Raw genomic sequence first — 21,260 nt, forward strand, 5'->3', positions numbered from 1 at the left:
AATCCCATCCCTGGAGCTTGTGCATTTTGGACAGGAGTCTGCATTCCACCTGCTGCTAAAGGACTCCTGAAATAGAGAGAGAGAGAGACAGACAGGGAGGGAGAAAAAAAAATCAGAACAGGTTAAGGCGCTTCCTGAAATTAAAGTTAAAATTGAGAAAGGGAGTTTTCTTCCTGATCTCTCTGTCTCCCTCCCTCTCCAACCAAACAGAAGACAAACCCAATCAGGTAGATGCAGCTGGGCGTGGATTTTATTCCAGCTCCCACCTCTACCTTTCCTGCAGGCCCAATGGCCTCGCCTGTTGGGAAATTGACTCAGGTCATGTGCTTCCACCGAGGGGCAGGTAACTTAGGAAAAAGAGAGCTAGGAAAAAAAAAGATTTTTTTTTAGTTTAAACCTAGGCTGGGTTCCTGCCATGATGTCAGAGGGAGACAAACGGACTGCTTGTTAAATTTTATCCCCCAGTTAGACCTGGGGAGAAAGAGTTCGCCTAAAATCCAGGTACAAAGGCAAATAGATAACACTTTTCCCCCCCTTTATTAGATGTTATTTGAATCTTAGCTACCTTCACCCTGTTCCCCTTCCCCATAGTTCTGGCTTTTCTCAGAGTGTCCTTTTTACATATTCCTTTTGATCACTTGGGGAAAGGGGTGCCCTTTATTTGTAAGTTTTTGTGTTTGGCTTGTTTTACACTTTTCTCTCTCTTTCTCTCTCCTTTTTTATTTTTTATTTTTTTCTCTCTCTCTTCCTTCTCTCTTCCTCCTTCCCCCCCTCCCCTTTACCTCTGCTTTTGATTGTAGCTGTTCCCCCCCCCCCTCTGTGGTCATGATGGCTTCTTCTCCGCACAGTGACTGTTTGGTGGTCTTGTTTGGGGCAACCGCTGGTGGAAATGGGGCTAAGCTGGGGTCCGATGAGAGGGAACTAATTCTGTTGGTGTGGCAAGTTGTGGATCTTCCCAGCAAGAAGGTATGACTTCCCAAACTCTTCATACACTGTTGGGCAATTTGCCAAAGAGAGGAAGAAAAAGGAAAAAGAGGTGAAGGCGTTTAACCGACATCTCTCTTCTCTCTCATTTCAGCCCATCCTACTGGGATTTCTGTCTGAGCAAACAGGGCTGGAATAAGCTTTGCTCTTCTCCCCCAAACTTGGCTTGGGGGTGGCGGGGGCTGGTGGGATGGGAGAAAGCAGGGAAAAACTATTTAAGTTTGGACCAGGGTGCAATTAATTAAAGCTCAGTTCAAATTTTCCCTTGAAATTGACGAGGAGAGCCAAATCCAGATTACAAAAATCCAGATTATTAAAGAATTAAATCCCCTCCTTCTCGGTCAGTAGAAACATTTTCATGTTTTAGAGACTCTAAAGACTTCTTGTAAAAACTGACCTTTTAATCATGTTTGGGATATTGGATATGTACCTTTTTGTTTCTGGGTTTGAAATCAGGACTGCATGTTTGCTTGGGAAACCTGCCGCTTGATACGGGAATTAAACTGGACTGGGAGGAAAATCTGTTTTTATGCAACCCAAAAGAACTAGGTCCAATCCCTATGTTTACTTTCTTCCTCGCCCCCTCCCCCACCCCAAAGTGAATTTCAGATGAATAATTTGAAAAGAAAACAGAGGGAGGGTCAAGGGCTGCCCCGGGGATCCCTAAATCGAGTCCATTCTGATGGGATCATCTGATTCTTTTTTCCCCACTAGAATGATGCGAGACTTGCAGCCGGGTCTCTTAAAAATATCTATATTTTTATGGGAAGGCTGTGAATCTGTTTGAAGGCAAGGCCAGGGGGTACCTGAGATGGGATGTTTGCGAAATTAGCCATCCCTTCCAATTTCAATGGAGCCAGCTGTGATTCTAGTCTCCCTTTAATACACATTATTTTTTACAGTCGCTCCATCCAGTTCCTGGAGTTTTACTTTTTTTTCCCCCTCCCCCTTTCCCTCTGCTCTCTTTGTTAAACATTTTCAGGTAGGGACGCTGCACAAATGCCTGGTGAAGGCAGACAATCTGGAACTCAGCGAGCCTTGCCGAGAGCTGACAGGGTTAACCCCCGAAAGCCTGGCCAAAGCAGAGCCTCTGGATCGGGTTCTCCAACAGGTGAGGGTTAACTTGTGAATGCAGGGAGCAGGGTTCCAAATGATGCAATCAAGCAAAGAGGAGACTTTCGCTTTGAAAATTGTCAAGCAACTGCAGTTGTTCACCCCTGCCAAGTAAAGCATGTTTGTTTTGCACCAAGGCTGGCTCGCACCATCTGCCACGTGTGCGGCCACATTGGATGGGGCCTGCAGTGGCTGAGTTCTTTTGAACCCCACCTTGGGGTTTGCAGCCAATCTGAACTGCAGTTAAGCCAGGGTTTGTGAATGTAGCCAACTTGACATTTATTCAGTAAACGGGGTTAAATCAAGCCTAGCTTAGTTGTGTGGAATGATCACTGTCGATAGTGTTTAGTTGACCGGTGACGAATGCTTGAAGTTGGTACAGCTAGAAAGTGCCAGTGTGAGGACAGTCCGTAGTTAAAACATCTCACCTTCACTATAAATTACTAGTTTACCATCATGTGCCCAGTCTTTCATCATCCGAGGGAGTGTCTCTTTGGTGTCTACCTGATATGTACCAACTCTTTGTGTTACCTGTCAACCACACCTCTATGACGTGTCCAGAGAATTTTTTTGTTGTTATTATTGAAAATCCTGGCTTGGTATTGTGTGAATGTAAACCAGTGTATGAGCTATTTTAAAAACATAAATGTCCTAAGAGTCATTGCTAAGAATGACTATGACTGGAACTTTCGGTTAGCAAGTTCACGTTGACCCATTTAGATATAGATGAATATATGAGTTGCGTAACGTTGAACACAGTGACCAACCTGCATGTGCGAATTCACTTGGAAATTTTTTAGATGAGTTGTGTGGCAGTTTGGTTTAAAAGCTTTCAAGGATTGCAATAAACTTCTGAAATGTGTAACAGAAATTTAGCATCCTTTTGTGCAGCAGGGGTCCTTCAACCCCTGGGTCACGGACCAGTACTGTTGTGTGGCCTGTTAGGAAGCGGGCTATGCAAGTGGCAGGCAAGCAAGTAACGCTTCAACTAGGTTGCACACAAAACCATCCTCTCCTTCCCCCTGCCCCCAGTCTTGGGAAGACTATTTTTCTTCTCAAACCAGTCCCTGGTGCCAGAAAGATTGGAGACTGCTGTTCTGCAGCAAAGTTGTATAGGAGCCAGACCACAGCAAGATATCCCAAAGCATACGGGAAATGCTTCATTAAGTTCAACACATTTTAATAGTGTCAGTTTGATTCAATCTCTTTTCTTTTAATGATGCCAGCCTTTCAAGGTAGGCCAGATTAGGAAAAAGAGACCAGGTGGATTTCCAAAATTTTACTCTATTGATGTGGCATTGAATAGCAGAATTTCAGGAGCTGACAAAGGTTCTCTCTGTCCCCAAATTGAATCAAGGAAAAGGCTATTCCAAAATTCTTGTTCACACTTCCTGCTTTCTCAGGAGTTAGTAGCTGTTTCCCATCCCTTAAGCCCAGGGGTCTTCAAACTTGGCCCTTTTATGACCTGTGGACTTCAACTGCCAGAATTCCTCAGCCAGGCACACGTGGGATTTGAGGTCCACAAGTCATAAAAGGGCTGAGTTTGAAGATCCCTGCCTTAACCCATCCTCAAGGTCATCTCTGCATTCCTTTACAAAATAGTTTCCATCCTCCAAAAACATTAAACATGAGAAATCAGATCTAAAGCCTTTGGGGACAGCATCTGTCCTGAGGACAATCACCCCATCTTTGGGGACGTTTTGGTACCTGTGATGTGTTTGGATCATGCTTTTTTGGGTGGGTGGGTGACAAGACTCCGATTTCTGAACAGCAATGGAGAAAGAAGGAAACGGCACCCCATTGGATCTGAAATACAAGGTGGTTTTCCTCTAGTTCTTTGCTCCAGACTGAAAAGTATACAGGGAGTCCTAAACGACAACAATTGCGCCCAAAGTTTCCGTCAATAAGTGGGACAGTGGTTGAGTGGGTTTTGCCCCATTTTCTGACCTTTCTTGCCACAGATGTTAAGTGAATCATTGCAGTTAAGTCAGTAACATGGCTGTTGAGTGAATCTGGCTTCCCCATTGACTTTCCTTGTTAGAAAGTCACAAAAGAGGATCACGTAATCCCAGGACACGGCAACCGTCATAAGCCAGTCGCCAAGCATCTGACTTTTGATCACGTGACCCTGGGGATGCTGCAATGGTTATAAGTATGAAAAACGGTCATAAGTCACTTTTTTCAGTGCCACTGTAACTTCAAACAGTCACTAAATGAATGGTTTAAACTAGAGGACTATCTGTATCTGTCTGGCTCCTTGTTGACCTATAGCTGATTCCTGACACTGAAGGCAAATTCCACTGCTTAAATTGGGCTTTCTGAAGTCTCTGTGAGGAGTAACCTAACCCCTCCAAAAAACCCACCACCCTTGCAACTAATCATAGATTTAAAAATTCTCAGTCCAATTCTTGACCCAGCTCTTCACCGTTTGTCTGAATTCCTCAAGGGAACTTGCCCAATAATTGTGCAGTAACTTCTCAAAGGCAAGGCTCTCTTTGCAGAGATGGCTGTTTTCTTACCCAAAAGCTCCTGGAAGATGTCCCTTCCTGGGTGCTTCTCATCATTGAAGAGAAGATTGTACCCCCCCCAAAAAAAGACCCCAACCATTCAAGACCTTCTGGCTACTTTGGAATAAAATAGATGCAAATCTCCTGCCTTCTTTTCTTGGATAGTTTCTCTGACATAGTTTTCTACTTTGAAAAAAAAAATTAAAAGCAAATTCTCTTTTGGTAAACTGAATGATAGGAAAAATGCAAGATGATCGTTAAGAAGTTGGCAAATGGGTATATTTCTTTGTGATCAGGATCCTCTTTTCTTCCATTTTCCTGGAAATCTGACATGTGGATTGCTGTCTTGAATTCAAAGCTTGCCTTTAGAAGTTGTGAATGCTCCATCACTGGAGGTTTTCAAGAAGAGACTGGACAGAGATATCTGAAATGATACAGGTTTCCTGTTTGAGCAGGGGGTAGGACTAGAAGACCTCCAAGGCCCCTTCCAACTCTGTTATTCCACATTCTGTATAGATTCTACATGAAATTGTCTTCTTCTCGCCCATTTTTCCAAACAATCCACCGAAACCATCTCTGTGATAATCCAGGTTTTATGCTAATCTAGTAACTTTACTCTTTACAGGGGCTGGAACTTGCTGTATTAAAATAGAATAAAAGCAAATTAAGCTGAGGACTGGATAGTGCCAGATGATATTTTTCCTAATTCCCCAGTAGCATAGTGGAGATGCCAATCTGGCCTTTAAAACAGGCCTCTTTCATCTGGCCTAGGGCTCTCATGTTACAATAAAGCCGGCTAGATGTTTATGTGGTAATTAATTGAATATGACGGGTCCTTGGTGCTCTCTGAGTTTGGTTGTTTTCTTGCAAACGTTTCATGACCCAAACTAGGTAACATCATCAGGGCTATCAGGATTAGCACTGATGATGTTACCTAGCTGGGTAATGAAACATCTGCAAGAAAACAACCAAGCTCAGAGAGCATCAAAGACCCCTCATTTCAACCCTGAGCTACGAGTGTTCTCCTTCATTGTTAACTGACTGTTCTTTTGTATGCTTTTCCGCCATCTTGTTTTTCATCCTCCTTTTAATTTAAATTTATTGCTTGTAGTGGTTTTTATAGATTGTTTTATTATACGTGCATATGAGATGGACGGCTGTACAAATCCAATCCAGTAAATCTTAATCATCTAGGTTCAAGAAGGCTGACTTAGGTTTTTAGGAAGTTGGATTGCATGCTTGGTAGTATACCACGTGATTCGTCTGTTCTGGCTTAGAACAATGTATGAATTACGCTTGGTACTTTTCTTTCTGACGTCCTTGCAGGATACCGTTGCTCCTTCTCTGTGTGTTGTTATAAACACGAGGAATAGCTAACTTAGCTTGGCTAACCTAGTTCAAATCACATGTGAATGTAAATATTTGCTAACCCTTTTCCTTCCTATGTGTCTTTCCATGCTTGGAGCTGGAAACCAGAGGAAAAAATTGAAAGTAGATAAATGCAGCTGCAAAGCTTTGTTGAATGTGGGATTATTATTATTATTATTAGTTAGCTTCTCCTTTGAATCACTGCAAGTGGGTTTGCTGAGGAGGTAAACCAGGTTAGTAGGTTGCTGTTTCTTTGACAAGTATCTGTGTGGAAAATAGACCTGAATGTGCTGTGTTGTTTCAAGGCTGCTGTTTTTTTTTCTTCTTCTTCTTCTCTTCATCCTGAGCTGAATCACCCTTAATTATAGGAGAACAGAAGCCTCTGGAAAAACTGAAGTATTTTTTTGGTGGGGGGGTGGAGAAGGAGGAGCCATTTGTTATATTTCTATTCTTTCACTCTCCAGTTGAATAAATTTCACGAAAAACCAGTTAAGACGGCACAGTGAGTGTTGGTGGCTTGGAAATTATTCCAAAACGAGTATTCTGGCTGCAAGTTAGATCTTGCCCTGCTTCTTTCAACCAAAGACAGCTGAAGCAGCTTAAATACACTTTGCCGTTCTTCTGCCTCCCTGCCTCTCGGTCACACTTCTTAAGCAACACAGCATAATTACGTTCAATACTTTTATTAGACAGTATCCTGTTATCACCAATTGCAACTTAGGTTTACCCACCCTTAGTGGATTTGCCCGCCTTTGCTTGGTGTACCAAGTTACGGATTGTTGTAATTGTGAATAATGGGAAAGGCCACAGTTGGCTGGGTACACAAATTAAATTATGCTACGATTTTTTTTAAAAAAAACAAGTTGTACTGCACAGAAGAAGCCCCAGTGAATAAGCTAATTAATGCATGATGAAAATCACAAACCATAAATCATTCTTCCCCCCTACCCCACTTCAAAGGTTAATGCAGTCTTGGAAAGCTTGCCTTCTCTGGCCCCTTGTTTCGTAAGGCCACAGTGACTGAGTTCACACATTTAAGTTCTCAAACGTAGCTTGTTGAATCAGCCAACTAGCTTCACAAATCGTTCCATCTATAGGTTCATGATTTTTAAACCCAGATTGCTGAATTCACATGAACTGGTTAAGCCAAAACCAAACTCCAGGCATCTTCGGGTACAATGTGATATGTACACCAAGGTGATTCAAGACCATCTATTTTGTAACAGAAATACAATGGACGTTCTTGACCGTTTCAGGATTCCTTTGCCAAATCTGAAAAGGAGGTTGTGCAAAGTCAGTGTGCTAAAGTAAGGAGAGCTTTTAGGAATACCGGTAGTCCTCCTGTTACAACCACAACTGAGCCCAAAATTTATGTTGCTCAGTGAGACATTTGTTAAGTGAGTTTCGCCCCATTTGACGACCTTTCTTGCCACCGTTAAGTGAATCACTGCAGTTGACAAGTTAGTAACCTGGTTGTTAAGTGAATCTGGCTTCCCCATGGAATTTGCTTGTCAGAAGGTCGCAAAAGGGGATCACATGACCCTGGGATGCTACAACTGTCATAAGTGAGTCATTGGCCAAGCATCTGAATTTTCATTACACGATCACGGGGAGGCTGCAACGTTCGTAACTGTGAAAAATGGACATAAGCATAAGTCACTTTTTTCATAGCCTTTTTAACTTTGAATGGTCAGTAAGTTAACTGTTGTAAGTCAAGGACGACCTGGACCAATAGAAGACAATATTTGTACCTCAGGGTTGAACAGTGACATCCTTGGTGCCCTCTGAGCTTGGTTGTTTTCTTGAAGACATTTCATGACCCAACTAGGTAAGATCATCAGGGCGAGAAGGGAGTGGGGTTTGCAGGAAGGAGGAGGAGGAGGAGGAGGAGGATGGGATCCTTGGTGCCCTCCGAGCTTGGTTGTTTTCTTGAAGACATTTCATGAGTCAACCAGTTAGCATCATCAGGGCGAGAAGGGGCCATGGTTTGCTCTCTGCTAGAGAATGAATGAAAGGTTTGCCAAAAAAAAAACACCCAAAAACCCCCAAGCTCAGAGAGCACCAAGGACTCCAGACTTTTCAAAAAATGTTACTGTTCTTGCCAAGGGTCCCGCAAAAGACCAAATACAATGCATGACTTTGGATGGGGAAAAAAATGACATGTATCATAACCACGTCTGGTCCTGCGAGCTGGGGTTTAGAAAGGGAAAGTGGGCCTCCCGGCGATTTAAGTGAGCAGACCTTGGGCAGACTGAGGAAAAGCAGTCAAATGAGCCCCACCCTCTGCAGGGTGTTAGCAGATTGCTCTTTGTCCTGGTGAACGAAGCCGGATTTTTGTGGAATTAGTTAACCTGAACAATGGGAGTGACACTGTATACTTTGCATTGTAAACACACAGGCTCCTTCAGAAATACTGTGAACCTTGAGATCGGCAAAAGTATCCATGGGAATGCACAGTCCGAAGACTTGCAAACGCATTTCTTTGTTTTTATCAGAAAGAAATACAAGGGCACCTCAACTTACATCCACGCTTTCCATTGCTAAGCACAGCAGTTCTTAATGATCTTTTCCCAATTTTATGCCTTTTTTTTTTTGAACCACTATAGTTGTTGAGCAAATCCCTGGGAAAGTTGCAAGTGTGGTCGCATGGGTGCTACAACCGTGGCCGTGGTGGGATTCAAATAGATGAACCACCGGTTCTCTGCGTGGATGCTGCTTCCGGAAGTCGGTTCTGGGCCTGGGCAACAAAAAATTAGCTGCCGGTTCTGCCAAAGTGGTGCGAACTGGCTGAATCCCACCACTGAACCATGGTGAATATATGCCAGTTGCCAATTTTATGGGTTTTAATCACATGACTGTTTCAGGATGGTCATCAGTGCAAGAGAAGGGCTGTCAGTCATTTATTTCAGTGGCGATGTAGCTTCCAAAAGTTGATTCATGCATTGTTGTAAGTTGAGGACAACCTGTATGGAGTTATTATTATTCAGTGTTAGCCTGAAAAGGAGCCATGCTGAGGAAGGTCAAAACCATTTACAACCATACAGTGACTGGTTGAAGTTACAACAAGCACTGCAAACAAGTGATTTAGGACCAGTTTTCACACTTACAACCGTTGCACCATCCCCAGGGTCACGTGGTCACAATTTAGGCGCTTGGCACTGTATTTATGACTGGCATGTATTTACGGCAGTTGCAAAGTCCCAGGGTCCGCGTGCTCACTCTTTGCAACCTTCCTAGCTGGCTTCCGACAAGGAGAGTCAACGGAGGAAGCCGGATTCACTTCACAATTGCAGTGATTTGCTTAACAACTGTCGCAAAAGTCGTAAAACGGGGCACAACTCACTGAGCTTTGAAAACGTTGGATTCCGTTGTTCGTAGTAAGTCGACAATGTATTAAGGAGGCTTTGCTTAGCAGCAAGAGCAGTTTGATTTATGCAAGGTAGTTCTAGGCTGGTTCCCTTTCCTTGTTTCTATCCACACTGAGTCTAGACCAGGGGTAGGCAACCTCGGCTCTTTTATGACTCGTGGACTTCAACTCCCAGAATTCCTGAGCCAGCCATGCTGAGGGGAAAAGGAGAGATTTCCATGCAGAGCCACGCCGGCTCAGGAATTCTGGGAGTTGAAGTCCACGAGTCATAAAAGAGCCGAGGTTGCCTACCCCTGGTCTAGACAATCGTCTGTCTAGGCATCATCTGTCTCAGCAGAGTGATAGAAAATGGCTAGTCTCTATTTTGCATTGTTGGAAATGTTTTCTAGTGTTATCTACGGGCCTATGTTTATTTAGAGATCTTCAACTTCCAAGCTGGCTGTGAAGACGCTTGTGCTTTTTTTATTGACCGTGTATACTTTATTTAAATGTTGTCAGCTAACTCTCCCTGGTTCTTTTAATCCCCACTGAGGATTTTCTTGTCTGTTGGTGGATAATTGAAAACACGGAAACCTGTTTCAAAATAGGAGTTGATGTAAGGTCAGGTCCACGTTGGGAGACGTTTCAATATATAAGAGACGGCTGCTTTATGCTGTCAAGCCAAGTGCACCATCTCTCAAAATAAGGTGTGGGTTGCCCTGTTTTATGGTGTATCCTGAATGGAAGGGGTGAAAGCATCGAGATGTTTCTTTGGGAAGAGGATTTCTCTGATTTAAAGCAAAAAAAAAAAAAAAATCTTTCATATCCAGCTTGATTCCTGCTGTCTACCTGGACAGAGCCAGGCGATTCTTTGGCAACAGTAAAACGTCGTGTGTCTCTTGCCAAGAGTTGTGCTTTGCTTCATTTTGCTTCTGTTTTTTAAAGTTTAAAGTGCTGACCTGGAAACCAGAAGATGGTGAGTTCTAGTCCTGCCTTAGCCATGAAAGCTGGCTGGGTGCTTTTGGGCTAGTCCCACTCTTAGCCCACCTTACCTCACAGGGCTGTTGTTGTGGGCAAAATAGGAGGAGGGAAGTGTGTTGGATATGTTCGCCAACTTGAGTTATTTGTAAAGATAATAAATACCAATAAATAAATATAAAATAGGAGGAAAGGGTATTAGATATGTTTGCCATCTTGAGTTATTAAAAAAAATAAAGGCAGGAAAGGAACAAAGAAGCAAATTAATAAAACGTTTGTTAGAATCCTCGTATTTCTTTGTAATTCTATCCAGATGTTGTCCAGCCATGCTTAGCTTTTCAAGCTCAGCTAATAAGATTTTAGGTGCAGAAAAACTGCTCAGTAGGTGGGGGTGAGCATCTCAGCTGCAAAGTTCTGTTAGTGGAGAAAAGAGGCAGAGTTGTAGGTGCAGACCAATGGGACGTATTTGACTGGAATGGTGTAAGTTCTCCTGCTTTGAGCAGGGGGTTGGACTAGAAGACCTCCAGGGTCCCTTCCAGCCCTAGGATTTTTTTTTTAATCCCATTTATATCCCGCCCTTCTCCGAAGACTCAGGGCGGCTTACAATTTAAAGCACAAATCAATGTGCTTAGCAATAGCCTTCATGTCCATGTTCTCTGGACAAACGTAATGAAACATTAATCTCAGGAGTCATTTATACCAAGTACAGTAGCTTAAAAGAGAACGTTACTTATTTAAGTGTATTAAAAATAAAGAAGCTCTTGAACAGTGTTTAATTTGCATTGTAACTGTTTACTCTTATAAAGATGTATCGTACAGGTGGTCCTTGACTTACAACCACAATTGAGCCCAAAATTTCTGTTGTTAAGTGAGACATTTGTTCAATGGGTTTTGCCCCATTTTACGACCTTTCTTGCCACAGTTGTTAAGTGAATCACTGCAATTGATAAGTTAGCCAACCCGGTTGAAAAGTGAATCTGGCTTCCCCATTGACTTGGCTTGTCAGAGGGTCGCAAAAGGGGAATCACATGACTTTGGGAGACAGCAACGGTCGTAAATACGAACCAGTTGCCAAGCCATCACATGACCCTGGGGATGCTGCAAAGGCCGCAACTCTGAAAAAACAATCCTAAGTCTCCTTTTTCAGTGCCGTTGTAACTTTGAATGTTCACTAAACGAACTGTTGTAAGTCAAGGACTGCCTGTACTGGGTTGTTTTTCTTTGTCGTATTTTTTTCACTTTTTAAAGTACTTTCCATGTGGGGTGGGTTTTCTGGGGGGTCTGTTCACCTGTTATTCTATCATAATTATCTTTGTTTCATTCCTGTTTTTTATTGGTTTTAAATAAATAAATAAAGGTAAATTGATAAAGTAAATAAAATAAATTACGGTAAGTAAATAAATAAGCAAGGTAAATCCCCAATCGTGGAGCTGAGGATTGAGGCTGGTCTACTGGGACCATTTGTGATGTGGAATCCCTGAAGGACCTGGGCTGTATAGACTTATTTTCTGCTTGGCGTGGTCTACGCCTGCCTTATCTTTTCCCAGTCAACACGTCTCTTTACCGCCTCCTCAAAGGAGCTCAGGTTGCTACACGGGGTGTAAAAACATATTGAAGAGGTTGGTTGGACGGCATTCCTGTTTCTCAAGTGCCTTTTTGCTCCTTCCTAAGCCTGGTGCCATCTAGACGTGTAGGGTTACATCTGCCAGAACGTCTAGTCAGTACAATCATAGAGAGTCGGTACAATCATAGAGTCAGTGCAATCATAGAGAGTTGTTACAATCATAGTTGGTACAATCATAGAGAGTTGGTACAATCATGGTACAATCATAGAGAGTCAGTACAATCATAGAGAGTCGGTACAATCATAGAGAGTCAGTGCAATCATAGAGAGTCGGTACAATCATAGAGAGTCAGTGCAATCATAGAGAGTTGGTACAATCATGGTACAATCATAGAGAGTCAGTGCAATCATAGAGAGTTGGTACAATCATAGTTGGTACAATCATAGAGAGTTGGTACAATCATGGTACAATCATAGAGAGTCAGTACAATCATAGAGAGTCGGTACAATCATAGAGAGTCAGTGCAATCATAGAGAGTCGGTACAATCATAGAGAGTCAGTGCAATCATAGAGAGTCGGTACAATCATAGAGAGTCAGTGCAATCATAGAGAGTTGGTACAATCATAGTTGGTACAATCATAGAGAGTTGGTACAATCATAGAGAGTTGGTACAATCATGGTACAATCATAGAGAGTCGGTACAATCATAGAGAGTCAGTGCAATCATAGAGAGTTGGTACAATCATAGTCGGTACAATCATAGAGAGTCGGTACAATCACAGGCCATGCTGTCCGTGAAGGATAGGAGTTGATTATAATTAGAAGATGTAGGTTTGAAAGGCGACCACAGCAAGTGAGCTTTTGATTTGTCTGTCATCAGACTGTACTTTTAAGTAACCGAATAAGAGAATAACAGAGCTGGGAGGGACTTGGAAGTCTTCTAGTCCAATCCCCTGTTCAAGGAAGAAGACCTATATACCATTTCAGACCAGTGGCTGTCCAGTCTCCCTCTAAAAGCCTCCTGGCTCTCCCCCACTGAACCCTTTTGCATCTGGAGATGTTGAAACTTTGCACTTTGAAACCGTTTTTAGTGGGACTTGATGCAAGTATTGCCCATTTCTGGTTTTTAAACTGTATATACAGAGGTGTGTCTGTACACGTGGGATGGATGTGGAGTTTAATAACACAAAACAAAACAAGTGTCAACTGTTTTCCCTTGTATGTTACTTCACTAGGACAGGGGGTAGGCAACCTTGGCTCTTTTATGACTCGTGGACTTCAATATCCAGAATTCCTGAACCAGCCATGCTGACTCAGGAATTCTGGGAGTTGAAGTCCACGAGTCATAAAAGAGCCAAGGTTGCCTACCCCTGCCCTAGGATGACGGCTTAACACTCAAGAGTGGCTGGGCGAAAGTGCTCTCGGTCATGCATTACAAGCTGAGGCTTCATTGCCCGTGTGACCATAGCATTAGCGAAAGGTGCTTCTTATGAGCACAGGGAATACTACTACTGACCGTTTTTCAGGGTTATGACCTTTGCAGCATCCCCATGATCAGGTGTTCAATATTCAGATGCTCGGCAACTGGTTCGTATTTGTGTGGTGGCGCAGGGGTTAGAATGCAGTAATTCAGCTCACTGTCAGCAGTTTGATCCTGACAGGGGTCAAGGTTGACTCAGAATTTCCATCCTTCCCAAGTTGGTAAAATGAGGAGTCAGATTGTTGGGGGGGGGGCGAAATTCTGACTCTGTAAACTGCTTAGAGAGGGCTGTAAAAGCACTGTGAAGCAATATATGTCTAAGTGCTGTTGCCATATTTTGTGATTTTGGTGTGCATAGCTATGGCGAGAGGGTGGTGTTTATTATAGCAAAACATTTTGAGCACGTGTTCCCTCTTTTTGTTTTTCCAACTTCAACTCATCTAATATTCACCCTTGCACCTGCAGCAGATCGTAGCTCTGAAGGGGGAAACGGGCACTCCAGATGTTTCTGAACTCTCTCCTGTGCTATTTCTACAGCTGCTGAGAGTTGAGATCCAGGAACATCTGGCATGCCACAGGTTAAGTAGGGTCTCTCCAAAGACATCTTTCAATTCCCACCAAAAACAACACAGAAAGCAGGAGTCCATGGCAACTGAAGATGATAGGAACTGAATTAGAACACTTCTAGAAGGGACCAGACTGGAGAAGGAAGAGATAAACATACTTCAGGTGCCAGATTAGGATATTGTCTTCAAACAACACAAAATAACATGCTTTCTTTGAGTTTACCAGAACGTTCCATCAGGTAGCAATGGATAGTGTTGAAGTGAAAGAGTAGTCGTAGACATACTGTCTGTCCAACGAAAGAAGATTGTAAGCATCCAAATTGTGTTTTAATGATTTGGCTCAGGTGTCACTTTGCAACCTGGATTCTATCTGAGAATCTCAAGGATGATGAGAGCACAACGCTTGTCATGACTGATCCTCAGCTTACAAAACAACGAAATTATAGGTTTCTATCTTTAGGGAACAGATGCATTTGGGAAAACTAAAGTAAAGCAAAATGGAGTAGTTTTTATTATTATAAAGGAGGAGATAATTTTAAGTAATTGATAGGATTAAAAACAAAATGGAAGATAGATTGGGTAGCTTCAGCTAGATGTTGGAGAGCTGTATACCTAAGGAATAAAGTTTTACATTCAAGTATTAGAAATATCTGAACATTCTTCAAGACTCACAGATAGCAGAAAATTGTGTTCTCTCTCTCTCTCTCTCTCTCTCTCTCTCTCTCTCTCTCTCTCTCTCTCTCTCTCACACACACACACACACACACACACACACACACACACACAGAGCCACACACAAAAGTACTTGTCCTTTATATAAAGGTAAAGGTAAAGGTTCCCCCACACATGCGTGCTAGTTGTTTCCGACTCTAAGGGCCGGTGCTCATCTCCGTTTCAAAGCCGAAGAGCCAGCGCTTGTCCGAGGACGTCTCCGTGGTCATGTGGCCGGCATGACTAGACGCCAAAGGCGCACGGAACGCTGTTACCTTCCCACCGTAGTGGTCCCTATTTTTCTACTTGCATTTTTACGTACTTTCGAACTGCTAGGTTGGCAGAAGCTCACTCTGCTACGCGGCACTCGGGATTCGACCCGCCAAACTGCCGACCTTCTGATCGACAAGCTCAGCATCCTAACCCACTGAACCACCGCGTCCCTTGTCCTTTATATGTCTCCATGCGAAAGAAGGATAAATAACAAAATCTTCTAATTATGAATTCTCTTTACTTAACTTGCAGGATTTATCATCTTTCCCTCAAATTTTTTGAAATGGGTGTACACTAAATGTTTACAACATCACTAATTAAAAAGCAGAGGTACTGAAATGGCAGACAGGCTGGTTCTTAATAAAAAAAAGGGGGGTGCGTTATAGCAAGACAGCATTTGAGTTAATGGTTCTTATAAGAGACATCAGCTTGTGAATGAACGCCATAATCATCTCACTTATGAACAGATGATTGTATTGCATTTGCCTCTTAGCATTTACCAAGGTCCAAGCCCTACCTGATTTTTTTAAAAATAACTCTTTAATCAAAAATAAGTACGGTAAAAGGAAATGGCTATGCTACAATGAGCCATTATCAGCCTAATGTTCATTTCATGCACTCAACAAAGCTTTGTGTATATTCTCATTTCCTGAAGCCAAAATGAAAGATTGCCCACCCGCTCAGAAATCAGACAAGTTGGTAGAAAGTATCCTGGGAGAAAAGGAGGAGGAGGAGGAGAAGGAAACTGTCTAGTTGGCCTCCTTATAAATTCTTGGCAAGTGTTCATATTCCAACACACCAGCCATTTTGTGAGATTGCCCCAAACGTGCTCTGAGAATTCCAGATGTGCTTTCTGTTCTCTAAAGATTGTGGCTCTACGATTGAAGAGATTGTACAACTTGAATTGAAGAGGGTCACCTCCATGCCTGTCCAAGGCTAACCACTAACTCACTACCAGCTAAGCCTGCAGGAAATGGGCAGGAATTGGGGGTAGAGATGCAAAGTTTAAAACAGAAAGGTGTGTGTGGTTTCCTTTCTGAGATTCTGGCAAGCTGATTAACTAGTTGCAATTTCCTTTCAGGACAAACCTGTTCTGCAGCCTGTTTCTTCTTCCTCCTCTACCTAAGGCTGGTTTTTTTCCCCTTCTGCCTAGTTTTCACGGTCTCACAAAACTCTTTGCAAAACCATTTGATGGTGTTTGGGAAGGAGGACAAAAAAAAAAGAGCGAGCAGATATTTGCCACGACTCTTGGGAAAGTCTATCCCAATGTAAGAGCTGTTGTTTTCTCTGACATTTTTGCTTTTTGTCAGGGAAAAAAACAAACAAACAAGAAAAAAAAACAAACAACCAAGCAGGAATGCTAACTCTGCTAGATTCCTTCCCTTTTGATTAAAAAACCCGATTTGGTTTGGGCAAAAATGCCACCTCACCAGCTCTTCAGTAGGATGTAGGTTACTTGGATCGGGGCAGGTGGAAACTTAAAGTTGATTAGATATTGAAATTTTCCCCTTTCTCCATTTGACCCGGGGTGGTACTAAAGTCTCCTGCCTTGAACAGGAGGTTGGACTAGAAGACCCCCCCCCAGCCCTATGGTTCTATATTCCATGTTCTATGGATCGATGTTCTAGGGTTCTAGAGTTCTATAATACTATGGTTCTGTGTTACTATGGTACAATGGCACAATCGTACTATGATTCCATGATTCTACGATCTTGAATCCGTATTTCTTTGACTGGCTTGATCCTTAGAGAGTTTTGGGAAGAGGTGTGCAGGGATCCTAATGCTTTTGCAAAGAAGGCAATATGTATGCGTGGTCTACTTCCTTCCTTCCTGGCTCAGCTTTGCCCTTACAAAGAGTGGGAGAGTGTTGGGTAAATACGGCAGACGGGACGGTGCTTTGCAATCAATACCGCAGAGCCTGTGCTAAAGATCACATTGCTGCAAGGCCTTGTCCTTGAGGGGGCGGGGAGGTGGAGGGAGGGGCAGGCAACCGGCAAACAGGGGAGTGTACAACAAAGGCTTTGTGCCTGTGTGTACATGTGTTTCTGTGTAACTTGTGCAAAGCCCTTTCGAACCGGTTATTATGGGGTCATGGTGTTTTGCAAAGCTGTCTCTTGGGCTCCCACAGAGAGAGTTGGGGAAGATCTCCAATTCCACAAAGGAAATGATAAATAGGTTTCTATGTTTTCTTGCTTCTTCCTCTCCTGCCCCAAACTCCACCAGAGGTAAAAAGGGAGGCAGAGGATAAGACTGGGGGAAATATATATATATATATGAAAGGATCCTTTGCCGGCTTCTCTCATAACAATCCATGATCCAAATACAATCAGTATCCACCTTTTCAGAAAGGTCTTCCAAGATTTGATATTTTAACTTTGACATTCATTTGATGAGTCGACTGGGGAACGTGGCTAATTATGCAGCCGCTTAATCCTGTTTAGTATTTCTGCCCCTTTGTTGATTCTGCAAAGGGGGTCTTAAGGGAGTTTTGCTAAGTGTGTGCCTAGAAGATTTCTGCCTGCTGGAGATTTAAGGTGAGATACAAGAAAACAGCCTTCCTGTCTAGCCATTTTGTAGTTTCATGGCGGACTACAATTCCCATTCCTCAGAAGCATCATACGGGGGCTAATGAGAGTTGTGATGCAACACAAGGAGGTTGTTGGTTATGGAAGACTAGAACAGGGCTTTCTGCAAATACAGAATATGGTTTATATCAGAAGGGCCGGTCAGTTGAAGAGGATGGCTATTGTAAACACTACGCCAAAATGGTGCTGTTTATCATTATTTTTCTTCCTGATACCCAAATTGAGGCTATTGTTTCAAAATCTTGCTTTGGTCACACCTAAAAATCTGATAGCCAAAACAGGAAAATTGGGGTAATTCTTTTTTCAGCCTATCAACAACTCCTTTTTAGGGGTTTTTCTGTTTGGGGGAACAGAAGGGGGGGAAAAACTTTTCCTCGTATTTGAGTTTTCCTGAGATATTTGTATATGTCAAATCAGATGACAGCACTTAAGGGAAGGGACCTGGAACACGCCCACCCTATGTAATTGGTGGAACAGGCAGATACAGCCAGTCCTGTCTCTAGTGGCTAAGGCACCAGGCTATAAACCAGGAGACTGTGAATTCTAGTGCTGCCTTAGGTATGAATGCTAGCTGCGTGACTTTGGGCCAATCATCCGGAGATGGCGAGTTCTAGTCCCGCCTTAGACAGGAAAGCAGCTGGGTGATTTTGGGCCAATCACCAGGTGACAGTGAGTTAGGCATGAAGCCAGCCTGGTTAACTTTGGGCCAATCACTGGGAGAGGGTGAGTTCTAATCCTGCCTTCGGCAGGCAAACGGCTGGGTGACTTTGGTCCGGTCACTTTATCTCAGCACAACACACCTCACAGGCTTGTGGTTGTTATTGTTGCTGTGGGGAAAATAGGTGGAGGAAGGAGCTTCAGGCACGCTTTCTCCTGCCTTGAGTTACTTATAAAAATAATGAAGAGTGGATTTAAAAGAAAAATCTAAATCTACTGGGCAGTCGGTGATCGTGCAGATGCCCTGGCCCTGGACAATTCAAGGACCTTAAAGGGGATAACCCAGCACCTTGGATTGCACCTGAAAAAAAAAAAACCAGCAGGGTTGTAATCTGGGTGAAACCTGGAGCACCCCAAACTGCTTTTGTGTATCTATGATGACTGGGCAACCCCTGCCCACCTTGCCAGGAGCTCAAAGGGAAGCATGACGTCAGGTGGACAAAAGAGGCTGGTGGCAGGAAAAGGACAACTCTGCCAGTTGGGAGGGGGTCTTTTACTCTTAGCCGTGGACCCCGTGGCTATAAGGGTAGGGCTGCGTTCAGCCTGTCAAGAGGGGAAGGCACCAGGCAGACAATGGCAAGTAACCGCTTGCTGTTGACAAAAATAGGACTGGCCTCTGAATGGGGATTAGGCGATGCTTTGCTTGCTTGACAATATGGAAAAAAAAGACGGCCTCAAGTCAAGCACCCCTCCGCTCGGGATGACTTCACAAAATCGGCTGGGCATTTTCCTCCAGCAAAAAAAGGACCGGAGTGCTTTGCTGGCTTCTGGGATGTTTTTGCGGGGTGACTTCCCATCTCAATATGAAGTCAGTGAGAGGGATTCTTGGTGCTCTCTGGGCTTGGTTGTTTTCCAAGGACCCCACAGTTGGCCTTCTCTCCCCCCTCCCCTCCCCTCCCTCTCCTCCCCCCTCTTCTCCAACTGCTCTCTTTTTTAGCACTAATGATGTTGCCTAGTTTGGGTAATGAAAAGTCTGCAAGAAAACCACCAAGCTCAGAGAGCGCCAAGGACCTCCTCCTTCTCCTCCTCCTCCTCCTCCTCTTCCTCCCCCTCCCCCTCCTCTCCCTTACCCCACTCCTTTCTGGCATGATGAGGTTACCTGTTCTGAGATTCTGGGAGTTGAAGTCGACCCATCTACAAGTTGTCAAGATTGAGAAACGCTGCTAAGCAATTCTGGGGAGTTTTATTTCGCAGTTATGTCTACTTCTACAAATCCCTGTTCCTCAGCACCATCCCGTTTCTCCCTCTTTATCCGTGTGATGTCGCTTTGGCTGCATCAGCCACAGTGTTGAAGTTGCTTTCATCCCATACTAAATAAAGGCAGTGCATCTCCTGGACTTTCAGATTTTCTTGAGTCAGAAACCCAGCAGTTCTTGCCACAACAATGTTGGCTACAAGGATGGAAATTCCAGCCCAATTAAATCACAGTTTATACTATCACATTAGTAGGAATAAAAAAGGAATTTTGCATGCTTTGCTTTTTTTCTTCCCCTGGACATAGATCAGGGGCTCAGAAATCTTGCATTGAGCTCTCATTGCTTTCATATGCAGTTAGTCCTCGACTTACGATCATAACTGACCCCCAGAATTTGTGTTGCTAAGTGAGACACTCAGTCACTAGGTGAATTTTACCCCATTTTATGACCTTTCTCGCCACAGTTGTTAAGTGAATCACTGTAGCTGTTAAGTTAGTAACCCTGGCTTCCCCCTTGAATTTGCTTGTCAGAAAGTCGCAAAAGGGGACCACGTGACTCCAGGACACTGCAAGTGTCGTAAACGTGAGTCAGCTGCCAAGTGCTTGAATTTGGTCACATAACCGTGGAGATGCTGCAACGCTTGTAAGTATGAAAAACGGTCGTAAGTCAGTTTTTTTCAGGGAGGTGGTAACTTTGGTCATTAAATGAACTGTTTCAAGTCGAGGACTATTTCTAGTCCTTAAAAAAAATATTAGCTTCAGCTTCGTGCTGTGCATTTATTACATACCATAGCTTATCAGCACAAGATCCTGAGGCTCTTTTATCAACCTGGTGGAATAAGTTAATAGAGAAACTAAGGGCCAGGCTCCACAAAGGGAGAAGTTAAAAGATTACTTTGCCTTTCTTTATCTTGCCCAAAAATCTGGAGAACTCTAATCCTCTTTTCATATGGGATGAGCCTCCAGGCTAAATGGGTTGCAGATATAGAAACATTTTAAGCAGGGTTTTTTTTTAAGAAACACAGGAGTGGAACAAGTCGTTCATTGGAAACGGTGCTACCCAATCCCTTCTAAAACACGGAATAATTACTCTCTTTGGACATTGTCATAGCCGTAAAGATTACGGGTAGTCCTCAACTTACAACAGTTTGTTTAGTGACTGTTCAAAGTTACAACAGCATTGGGGGAAAAATGAACTTACAATTGTTTTTCACGCAACCGTTGCAGCATCCACGTGGTCACGCGATCGAAATTCAGCCGCTTGTCGACTAACTCATATTTATTACAGTTGCAATGTCCTGGGGTCATGTGATCACCCTTTGCCACCTTCTCAGAAGGGCCTGGCTGAGGAATTCTGGGAGTTGAAGTCCACAAGGCATAAAAGGGCCAAGTCTGAAGACCGCTGTACTAAGTTAACAACTGCAGTGGTGGACTTAACAACTGTGGCAAGAAAGATGATAAAATGGGGCAAATCTCATTTAACAACTGGGTCACTTAGCAACAGAAATTTTGAGCTCAGTTTAATTTTAATTTAATTTAATTTATTAATATTTCTATACCGCCCTTCTCCCGAAGGACTCAGGGCGGTGTACAGGGCAAGAATAAAACACAGAGTTACAAAAATTAAAAGGTAATTAAATACATGCCCATAAAAACAGTTGATACATAATAAAAACCCCAATAAAATGATAGTAAAAACCCCACCAATCCCCCCTCAGGCCAGGCCGGCTTGTTCGAACAAGTATGTCTTAAGATCGCGGCGAAAGGAGCGAAGATCGGGCGCTGTCCGGAGCTCAACCGGTAGCTGGTTCCATAGCTCCGGGGCGCCCACAGAGAAGGATCTCCCCCTGGGGGCCACCAATCTACATTCT

At 43.4% G+C, this 21,260-nt stretch overlaps 1 protein-coding gene across 1 annotated transcript in view; it reads left to right on the forward strand.

Moving 5' to 3' along the window:
* Positions 1-261: 261 nt before the first annotated feature.
* The window catches only part of ESRP2 (epithelial splicing regulatory protein 2), a 57,259-nt gene continuing 36,260 nt past the window's right edge, over positions 262-21,260 (forward strand). Inside the window, exons 1-3 of the mRNA XM_083370466.1 lie at positions 262-501; positions 801-966; positions 1,967-2,095. Coding sequence (XP_083226592.1) covers positions 826-966; positions 1,967-2,095 — 270 coding nt within the window. The 5' untranslated portion in view covers positions 262-501; positions 801-825. The remainder of the gene's footprint in view (positions 502-800; positions 967-1,966; positions 2,096-21,260) is intronic.

Source organism: Vipera ursinii (assembly GCF_947247035.1).
Source record: "Vipera ursinii genome assembly, chromosome: 10".
In the NCBI taxonomy this organism is placed as follows: domain Eukaryota; kingdom Metazoa; phylum Chordata; class Lepidosauria; order Squamata; family Viperidae; genus Vipera; species Vipera ursinii.